Here is an 11,077-nt window from a genome sequence, read left to right as displayed (position 1 = left end):
TCTCATAATTTACCCACCATTTGAGGGTGTGTACCGTTAGATTATGATAGATCGATCAGGGGTATATGTATTAAAGTTAAGATGTAAAGTATACTTAATATATGATAGTAAAGAAATAAAGAAGATATAAAAAATAACAGATATTTAAATGAGATCGATATAGAACCAATATATTCTCAGGTATCATGTATTAAGACTGAATAACAAATCTGCTTTAAAATGATCTTCTATCGCCCACCATTGCTTCACCTCGTTGCGTAACATCTTCATAGAAAAAATGATCTTATTGTGTTTGAAAATATTGTTGAAGAATTAAAAAATTTAAAACGTAAAATAAAAACCACTAACAAAGACTCCTTAAAATTCAAAAACTTGAAAGAAAAGGACAATAATAGGAGTCAGGCGAAGATAAAATTACGCAAATTCCAAAAACATAGGAAGTAAAACTTATTTATTACAAACAAACACTCTTACATGTTTCGGCTCACTTTTGAGCCCTCCTCTCAGAGACAATTATGTATAACAAAAATCCTAAGAAGATCAAGGGATGTCTTAGCATTGTGAGCTCCCCACAATCAGAAGTTCGAATAATTCTTAGGTCATATCAGGTGATATATTTCTCGTAAAGAGATAAAAAGAAAGAAGAATAATAAACTAAGTAAGTTTTACTTCCTATTTGGAATTTGCGTAATTTTATCTTCGCCTGACTCCTATTGCCCTTTTCTTTCAAGTTTAAAAAATTTAAGTAAATACAGATCTGAAATTTTTGTTGGATCAAAATAATTATGTAGAACATAATAAAAAATGCTGTAAAAAGTTTTAACATTTTAATAAATAATTTAAACGTTCTACATAATTACTTTGATAGTCCAACAAAATTATTTTTAAATCTGTATCTGACTTAAATAAATATTTTAATAAATTTTTTAATATTTCAGCAAAATCATTCTTTCCGTGCATTATCCTCATATCAAGACGCTCTTCAGTGAGTCTTTTGTGTTGAGAAAATTCTCGACATCCTTTAACGTCATATCCAACTCGAACACGATTTCTCGTGCATACGTTATTCCTTCGTCTATTTTCAGAGTCTCTTCAAGGTTTATGGGACTGATTTCTATGTAAATTTCTATACATGTTATCATCTACATCGCCGCTTATTCTTTTTGCTTCTTCACTAATGATTCTTCTAATGGTAAACGTCGCGCCATCATTCTTTTTTACAAAGATGGAGAATTTCGATAAACACTCGAAAATTTTCTCAATTTATTTTTTGCCGTTTTTGAGGATTTTATAATAAATTAGCAAAATCTCTCTCTGCCATTATGTTTTCATCATTTTTTTTACTGATGCTTTCTTGTAAATAATTTGTCGTAATTTTTTGTAAAAATATCTGCAGACTTGTCAGAAGAAACAGAAGTCGTATTCTTGTGAAAAATCTTGACAAAATCTTGTTATAATTGTTTAGATTATATTGTTTAGATAAATGAGAAATCTTCCTTTATGTTTCTGATAATCGAACTAGGACATTCAACTCATGTGTAGCTCGCCCCTATCGATTTTTTTGCATTACCGGAATGTCTAGCTTTCGCAATTTGCGCTCTGATATGTCAAGCGATATCTAGAAAAGGTCTTAACGAAACTAATTCGTTAAGACCTTTCGAGAATTGTCGATTTCGAGAAATATCTTGATTTATATTACTTATCTCATTCCTATCCAGAGATTTTCTACCCAAACGGATGACGAACTAAAGATCATAGCATTATTTTTTCATCTTTACTCCAAAAAGTGCAATTCTCAAGAGAATTTATTTCCATATAATTAGACTACATCTATTTGCAGGGAAGCTAGCACATTCTCTCTATTATTATCTATTCTCAGTAGTATGGATAACAATTTTCATCTAAAGCTATTTTGGGTAAATGTTCCAATTCGTCGAACAAACAAATTCCTACGTCACATTACGGATAATCTCGATTGTCTTATAAGACGGAACTGTTCATTTCTAGTGTAATCTAGACGAGTATAACGTCTTTCTTGTAATTTCGAAAGAAGTTCGTTTTTTTTCTTGTCTAACTTTGTAAATTGATCACGAGCCAAATATTTCACAATATCGACAACCGAATAAATATTGCTGTGCTTTTCGAGCTTGGAGTTTTCCGTGATATTAAAACGTCGATATCTTGCCAACAAATCATCGATTTGCGATTTAGATTCACATGAGACCTTTCTCACGATTTCTTCCTTGTCAATACTACTAGCAAGCTTTCATTGCATTTGAAGAGTCATGCTTACTACGATTATTTTGTGCAGCACTATTTCATTCATACTTTTTCTCTGTTTTAAAAATTTGCAAATTTTTTAATAGCTTTATTATACAGATAAATTTTATTTTTAATCGCGGTACTAGTATTGACTTTCGCAACTATTATTAGCGAAATTATTATTAGCTTTGTTTGAATTTTCTATGTCTTTTCATTATGAAAGCGCGTTCTTTAATTGAAAATAATTTCATTTCGCTCAATTCGTCAAACTTCACTGCATATATTTAGTTTAATTATTCACTTTAAAGTCATTAATTCTTGATTGCACGTTATTTATTAAGTTAGGGAATTTATTAAAATCTCTCTGACTGTTCATTATTCTAATCCTTATTAATACATGTAACATCGCGTTCTGCAATTACAATCTCGCGATCATATCTGGTTTAATATCCAAGATATTAAACCTAAAATATCCAAGATATTGAATAAAATTTTGTTTTTATTATTAGGACAAATTTTTAATTTTTTTTTCCTATAAAAATATCAAATACAAGAGCGTCATCTTTTATACAATAAACAAAGCACGGCGAGGACTAAAAATCACTAAATAATCGTGTGTGCACGATATCGGATCTACGCTCGCAGAAATATAACAAGTGACTGTTAGCGTCCCATCAGAACCGGCGCGTAGAAGAGGTTGCCTTTTGCGAGAATGCCTCAAATCATGGCAGAGGCGTTTGCGAGAGGATTGCTAGACAAGATAATGGTAGAAGTTCTGGACGTTATAGATCGCGATGCAGAGGATGGTAAGGTGCAAGCTCGTCTGTACGTCTCGTGAATATAACGACGGGTTGAATAGAGACGTTGTTCATTGATAAATGTCGTTTCATGATGCTGTAACAGCATGGTTTTCAACTGCGATCGACATACATTTCACGAAGATAACTGCGCGCAGAGACGTATAATTATCTCTGTTAGACGCAAATAACATATATATGTTAAATACTGTTATTAGGAAAATCCTGGGAACAGCACGTCACTGAGGAAACAGGCGATGCTCAACTAGAACATGTACACGGTAGACCACAAGCAAACGAACGTACACACATACATTATAGCAAGGCTGACGAAATAGAATTGATTGCAAAGATAGTTCGTGATTTGCGTGACATACGGATTGGAGATTCATGTTATGTTCTTCCGCCTTCATTGTTAACATTGGAGAAACAGGTAATTGGATACAACTTTCCAAGACATAATTATTCTATTATAATCAATTGTTGAGATTATATTTATTGTATATAAGGAAAAAGAGGGGAAAGCAGGAAATAATAAAAATACAAAAGACTTCAAATTATGATAAAATTTTTAATAATAATACAATACTAAATTATTTTATATAAGTATACTATTTTTTTAAGTCTTCAAATTCTAATTTATTTTTAAGAAAAACTTGATACTGTGTTAGCTTCAATAATTCTATCAATTTGATCAAATAAAATTACAATCGCATCTTTTTCGATGTAAATGTATTTAAAAAATGTACTTTTAATTGACTTTTATTAAAAAAATTAAATTAACGGTTATAAAAATCAATTATAACGTAAAAAAAAATAAATTCAACATTCAGTGTCGGACTTTCGCATGTTTATTTCATCACAGACGGCTCTAGTTGAATCGCATGGCTATAATTGCAGGGTATTCACATACGAGAGGTCTTGAGCTTGCGGTTCTCTAGTTTCGCACCTGTGTCACATTAATTCCATGCACGTCTATTATTTCTTGCGCGTGTGTTAGGATGAGAGAATCTACTCACGAGAGACGCGCTTGTCTTTGCTTGAACAGGTGAAATACGCCACGTGCAACGTCGACGATGCACCACTTATGAATAATCCAGCAACCGACATAGCTGAAACTCAACGCACGACCCGAGGTCAAGGCGACACGCACCAGATTAACGCGACAATTCTCGAATCGCTGACTGAACCGACGGAACCGGTGAAGTTGATTCGAAAGAAGAAGGAAGGAGAAGCGACTAACGAGGCGACCAACGTGTCAGTCGATTTATTACAACAATTGATCGAAGATTTAGAGAACAAAACAGTCTCGACTTGCTCTAAGGCTGATGCTCCTTTAAACTCGGTCAGTAAGGAATGCATTGCCGTTTGGGAGGAGAAAGAAGAGCAATTTATTAGGACTATCGAGAGCAATGTTGGCACCAGACATACTACAACGGGGACTCTTCAAGGTAGCGATTCGTTTGGGAGGAGAAAGAAGAGCAATTTATTAGGACTATCGAGAGCAATGTTGGCACCAGACATGAGACTACAACGGAGACTCTTCAAGGTAGCGAATCAAACAATCGCTTCCGCATTGTCAAACTGAAGCACGATGAAAAACTGAGGTCTCACTCAAGTCAATATGTGGCGTCCACCTCGAAGGAAGCCGACCTCGAAGAAGTTCAGATCGAAAAACATGGATCGAATTCGTTATCGTCGTTGAAACCATCGTGCGATGATGACAAGAAGACCGTAGATCAGATACTACCCATCGACGACGCAGAGAAGAGGAAAACGTTTAATGAAGCGACAACGAAAAAGAAGAAGAAGAAAGGCTTTGGCAGCCGACTGAGGAAACTCTTCCGCGCCGCCTTCGGTCGCCAGAAGAATTGATGCTGGGTTCCGGAAGGAAAATGCTACCTCACGATCTACGTCAAATGGCGGTGATTCCCTTCGTTTGCTCGTACAGCTTTTTAGTCGGGTATTTTTTAGAGGGAAACACGCCCATAAATACATAGCGAGTAAAAATAACCGACCGGTAGCGTAGTCACCGGCCGCGGGTCTTCAACATCCAACACACGACTTCGGTGCAACGCGTGAATCAGACCCTCTATACATTTCTAGATGGTAATCGCAAACATTGTACACAAACTCGCAAAATTCTGTAAAATATATAATGTCTGATGATCTCATAATGCGTGTCACATTCTTTAGTTTAAACACTTTAAGTGATTCAGTTTAGAGATTGATAGCTGTAGAGATTACTATAATGATATCGAAGTCTGCAGAATATATTTTTGCTTGATGCGTCCATCGCGCGAGCACTGCAGATCTGGCAATCTGACATAGGAATGCCATCGTCGTCGACGTCGAAGTCTCATTTATCGTAATAGGAAAAGACATTCGCCAACTCTCGCCTCTCTCTCGTTGCTTCTCGAACTGTTTTTGGATCGCGGTGTTGCCATGCCCCGTCGTCGTTGGTCCGGACCGAAACTCCTCTCGCAGATTTGGACCTCAGCATCGTTCGAGGGTGTCCTCGTAGCGCCATCTGCAAAAATAAAATGAGTAAATTTGGTAACACCGGGTACCACTTCTGGTTCAAGCTTCGTTCGGTCAACATCCACTGGTACCAGACGATCGACAATGGTAAGTTTCGATCCCTCTTTCTTTTTCGCGAGAATTTGTCTGACAGCTTCTTCGTGAATGATAAATTTAATAAATTACAGTTAAATCGTTTTTATATAAATATGTAATATGATAGCGAGGTGTTGAATAACTTCAATATAATGAAAAAACTTCCTTGTACTTTTCAGGCAGACCTTAGCAGCAAGGATGTCGAAAGTGAGTAGATTGTTAAATTGTTAACATTTTTGCGTTCCGTATAAATCATATGGAAATAATGAAGATAGATTAATTAATTTGCATCGTAATTAGTGAAACTGTAAGTGATTCTATATATAATTTCGTAGCTTTGAGTCACGCAATTAGAAGGAAGTGAGTGAAGTTTAAATAGAAAAAAATAAAACTTCTATCATGTTACTAAAATGGATAGTAAAATTTGTCAAATCACTTAATTAACTAATGACGTTATTAACATTAAAATAATACATAAGAGATTTTTGCTAAAATTATCATTCTTTATATTTCTAAAAATAGTCTAGCTAATAAAACAATCTCTTCATTAAATATAAATGTTTTATTCTGTAATCATCATTGAATTGTTTAATAAAATACTTAAAAGCTAAAAAATTTTGACTGTTTTTGAAACATTTCATTTACTTTCATTAATACTAGAAAAAAACAAATAACTTCTATAAATTATTTCCATTAACTTCAAGTTAAAGAAAATTTCATTCTTCTTCTAATTTATACTTGTTTTCATATTTATTCTTTTTGGATAACTATTTTTTTTTCATTAAATCCGATAAATCATAACGCGCGAATTTTCTTCGCGGTACTTCCAATTTGCATGTTACGTTCCATTTTTGACGTTACATAACGACTAGGGATCGGTAGGTGGATGTGACCGTTCCGTAGCGCGTCAAAAATAGGTTGGTAGGCTGTTCTTATATGGTTCGGCGGGGGTAATCTGACCCACTACTTCCACCACCGACTTCTTCAATCAGCGGTGGGGTTTACCGCCTCTCCCAAAATAGAAGAATATTTTTGAAGATACGAATGCATGCGGTGTACTTCATGCCTACGGTATTAACCCAGATTTCGCTCACATCGCATATTTAAAAACAATGCCAAATACTCATATCCATACAGTATACATTCAAGTAGCACACAGCGCTTACAAAGCGTTAACAAAGCGCTAAAAAAGCGCAAATAATCGCTTCTTTAGCGCTTTGCAAGCGCTGCTGTGTCACTTGGACATATACATATATGATATATGTATAAAGTTATACAGCAAGATTCTTCTTAATTACGAAGGTCTTTTTATCAAAAACGTTTGATCATTGATCTCCCTTACAGTATAGATGGAAAAGTACATAAGAAATTATTATTTTTGTTAAAAAGGGGCAGAATTCGCCTTCTCCATCTACGATTCAGACGGCACCAACGTCATCGATGCGGTTGATCTTGGCAACGTCCTTCGCGCGTTGAACTTGAACCCTACAAATGCGACCATCGAAAAGCTGGGCGGCACGAAGAAGAAGGGCGAAAAGAAAATGAAACTGGACGAATTCCTGCCTATCTTCAGCCAGTGCAAAAAGGATAAGGAACAGGGATGCTACGAGGACTTCCTCGAGTGTTTGAAGTTGTACGACAAACAGGAAAACGGAATGATGCTCGGCGCAGAATTGTCTCACACACTTCTATCACTTGGTAGAATTTTCTCTTTTTCATCAACAATTATTTACAACTTATAAAAGAAGACAATTAAAATTTGCTTCTTTATTTTTATTATGTATTATTGTATTATACAAATAGTACAATCTTGTTTCTAAAATAGATATCTGTGTGCAGCTTTATTATGTTATGAATAATAAATATTAGTTTGCGATAATATTAACTTTCAAAATATTGTATTGAATATTTTATATTGACGTTTTATTTGTAAAGAAATCATTTAATATGATCTGAATAATCGCATTTATCGTAGGTGAACGTCTTAATGATGACGAATGCGACACAGTGCTGAAGGATTGCATGGACCCAGAAGACGACGATGGTTTCATCCCCTATGCTCGTAAGTATCATTTCGTTTTGGGCCGGGTATCGTGAATGCGCCCCTCCCTCCCTTTTTCCCCCCCCCCCCCCCCCCCCCCCCCCGAAATAAACGAAGAGTGTCGAATCACCTGCCTCACATTGACATAGAATACGTTAGTTTGAAGAAAAATCCTGTATCTATTCTTTAAGGCCCCTAAAACCATTTTGTTAGAACTAGAAAGTCCCCCTTGTATATAATATATAGTTGAGGAACCCCTCGATTTGTAATATGGACCTCCGGTAACTTCCGGCAACATGAAGAAATCCCCCGGATACAATTTGTCCCCACCCCATATCGTTTGACACTTCCACATTTTTGTGTTTCGCAGCCTTCTTGAAGAAGATGATGGTACTGTTGTAAGCAGTTGAGGTGTTACCGAGACAATGATCATCCATCGTAAGTACACCCTGTAGCGTAATTCCATGATTGTCCGCCATTTCTTCGTCTACGTTTTGTTTATCTGTCTCTATCTCTTTATTTGTATCCATTAACATTGTCTCGTCCGCATTTTCCCGCTAAGCATATTCCAGAATTTATAGGACGCAGCGTTGCAGCTCAACGGGGATGCTGGAAATCGATAACCCGCTTCTCGCGCAGAAACACGTACCTACGAAGGTTTTGCTCGCGCGCGGGGTCAATGATCTGACGAGATCATCAAGGAAAATTACATGGAATAAGATTAAATAATCAAGACCGATAAAAAATTAAAACAAAATGAAAAACTATATATTAAACATAACTTTTTCTCTACAACTTGTATTACAGTGTATTTTTAAATGTAATTTAATGTTTCTTTTATTTAAATATCGCGCGTACTTTAATCTTCGTGTAAAAGATCAATTTATTAAACATAAAACAATTTTATTATGCATTTTATATTAATTATACATAATTATATAAATTATATCACATACATGATACTTGTGTTATAAAAACAATTTTTAATGTCCAAACTCTAGTATTTTTTTGCTACGCGAATTATTAATGCTTCTTTGTACATTATTTATGTACTTGTCGTTTTAATATATTTGTTGCTTTGCTATAAGAAAAATCTACATGGCAGCGCAAAATTGAGCACTGACTGCTATTTAAATTAGTTCTAGCTATTTAAATCATTCAGTACTTTTAGCTTCGCGCATAAACTAATTTTCTTTATCTCTGCCTTGAAATATACGTCTATCGTCTCTATGAAAATATGCTTATTCACTTGTCAATGTTTCGCGATTTGCTTGAACGGAATAATATATTGATCGCTCTATTTCGTTCACAGCGTTCCTTCGTAACCTGTGTGAGAGGGCGGCAGCAACCGATGATTAGGATGATTGCTGTCAACATCTATCTGTCAAGCCATGTCGACGATGGACATTCGCCATATTCGCTCGTCACATTCATCATTTTTTTTCATCTCCCCCTTCCCCGCTAGATTATGCGAGGATTCACTTGACAATTTGCATGTAATACGCGATACGATCCTGGAATTAGCAACATCAAAGTATCAGCATTTTATCGAAGAAAAAGCAAAAAAGGAAGAAAGTTCACAAACATTGAGGAAAAGAAAAACAATACTTCATCTCGAATGCACGTAATATTGTTATTTGATTCAGTTTCATACGATACAGCGTCTATATTAAATTTACAGAATGAAAAAAATATTTTAATAATGCTACATTGTACAAAGTCAGATGAAATGGTCGGTATTAATTTACTTCTTATTGTTACTGTAATAAATTACTCCTCTCGAATCAACGGAGAGGATTTAAAAATCCCCCAGTGTTGATATCTTGAAAATCTGTTCGATACATATTACGTTTTATTTTAATATTAATTAATTCTCTCGTTTAATATAATATTAATTTTCAAACAATTATAATTTATATTGCTTGTATGTTGTGAGATCCAAGTTTTAATAACATAAAATATTTTAATATGATAAAATATGATGTCGCGAAGACCATCGGATTAGCATAGATTCTTTATTGCTAGCGTAGAAGTCTGGCTATTTTTGCCTAACTGACATTTTCTTGCTCTACTTAAGCAATCGCGTGAGAAACACGGACAATAAGCATGTCACTGCCAAAATCTATTTAAAAGTTGCATTAGCACGCTAGATTCTCTTTATTATACAAAACATAATAATAGTGTGATCATTAAATCTTTTATAAATTTTAACGTGTTATGCAATTAATACTGTCAGAACACTAATTATTCAAGTAGAACTTTGTCTGGTTATTCGAACTATTTTTGTAAGAAACACGCTAGGTAACTATAAGTGTAAGTAAGATATAACTGTAAGTACTTGAAAACTATCAAAATGTTTTTAGTTGTTTTAAGTCAGGTTTAAAGGATAGAACTGAAATCGATAAAGATAACTTTCGCGCAAAACCACGAGTGGAATTTAGCTGAACGAAATCGTGTAAAACTGTAAATAATGAAAACAATTAACCTCATAAAAATATCGATGCAGTGTTTATATAAAATTCTCATCATGTTGATGTTAACATTAATTAACCATCAATGTGAAATGGATTTCTAATCCTAGATGTTTATATCAATATTATCATGGTGTGGATTTTAATATCATGATGTGAATTTAAATCTTACGGTGCTAAATTCATATCTCATGTTGGTGTTAATATCAACACAATAGAAATTATATGATCACCGCGTGGTGTTAAATCCAATATTTCTTTAAAGTAAATAGTCTTGGAAGCTATCGAATTGTTGTTTTTAGTCGTTTTAAATCAAATTTAAAGTTTTAAGTCAAGTTTAAGAGTAGAATTTAGCCGAACGAAATTCGCGTAAAATTAGAAATAATGAAAACAATAAATTTTGTTACTTAAAAAAAATCAGTAAGGATCATTTAACATCATGCAGGGTTTATATAATTCTCATCATGTTAATATTAAGATATAGATTTGTAAATCTTGGTGTTCTTTATATCAACACTGTCATAATGTGGATTTTAAATCCACACTATGACAGTATTGATATAAACATAAATATATAAATATATATATGATGTTAAATCCATACAGACATTTTTTAGAATGATACGATATCCTTGCACAACCCGGATTCGCGGATCAGTTTAGATTTAGGTCGGGCAAATCCGCGCCAGCTCTCGAATAGAGAAAGATCTTCGGCTGATCTCCAGCGATCATCTGTCGTGACATACATCTCTCAGCATCCACAGCGAGCATGAAAGAGAACGACTCGATCGATAAATCGCGTTTAAGCGCGAATTTCAATCGCGCATGAGATCTTTCTTTTCTCTCGTCTCTCATCGTCATCGTACCTGCCTGATGACGGAGCGCGTTTG

At 34.5% G+C, this 11,077-nt stretch overlaps 2 protein-coding genes across 5 annotated transcripts; both read left to right on the top strand.

Moving 5' to 3' along the window:
• Positions 1–2,910: 2,910 nt before the first annotated feature.
• Positions 2,911–5,504, top strand: LOC108769101 (uncharacterized). 3 transcript variants are annotated; one of them, XM_018519905.1, is made up of 4 exons: positions 2,911–3,068; positions 3,278–3,492; positions 4,108–4,434; positions 4,530–5,504. In XM_018519905.1, the coding sequence occupies exons 1-4, from the start codon at positions 2,975–2,977 to the stop codon at positions 4,932–4,934; spliced, it is 1,041 nt and encodes a 346-aa protein (XP_018375407.1). In that variant the 5' UTR covers positions 2,911–2,974; the 3' UTR covers positions 4,935–5,504. The 3 variants fall into 3 exon arrangements, with proteins under 3 accessions (XP_018375407.1, XP_018375408.1, XP_018375406.1); XM_018519906.1 differs by having other exon boundaries at positions 4,108–4,510; positions 4,609–5,504; XM_018519904.1 differs by having other exon boundaries at positions 4,060–4,434.
• A 106-nt stretch (positions 5,505–5,610) lies between these two features.
• On the top strand, positions 5,611–9,500 carry Mlc1 (Myosin light chain alkali). 2 transcript variants are annotated; one of them, XM_018519909.1, is made up of 6 exons: positions 5,611–5,687; positions 5,855–5,882; positions 7,065–7,373; positions 7,651–7,737; positions 8,087–8,154; positions 9,029–9,500. In XM_018519909.1, the coding sequence occupies exons 1-5, from the start codon at positions 5,685–5,687 to the stop codon at positions 8,116–8,118; spliced, it is 459 nt and encodes a 152-aa protein (XP_018375411.1). In that variant the 5' UTR covers positions 5,611–5,684; the 3' UTR covers positions 8,119–8,154; positions 9,029–9,500. The 2 variants fall into 2 exon arrangements, with proteins under 2 accessions (XP_018375411.1, XP_018375410.1); XM_018519908.1 differs by lacking the exon at positions 8,087–8,154.
• The last annotated feature ends 1,577 nt before the right edge of the window (positions 9,501–11,077 follow it).

Source organism: Trachymyrmex cornetzi, unplaced genomic scaffold (assembly GCF_001594075.2).
Source record: "Trachymyrmex cornetzi isolate Tcor2-1 unplaced genomic scaffold, Tcor1.1 scaffold85, whole genome shotgun sequence".
Lineage (NCBI taxonomy): Eukaryota > Metazoa > Arthropoda > Insecta > Hymenoptera > Formicidae > Trachymyrmex > Trachymyrmex cornetzi.
Note: the sequence above shows the minus strand (reverse complement) of the source record. Positions and strands in the feature narration are given on the sequence as shown.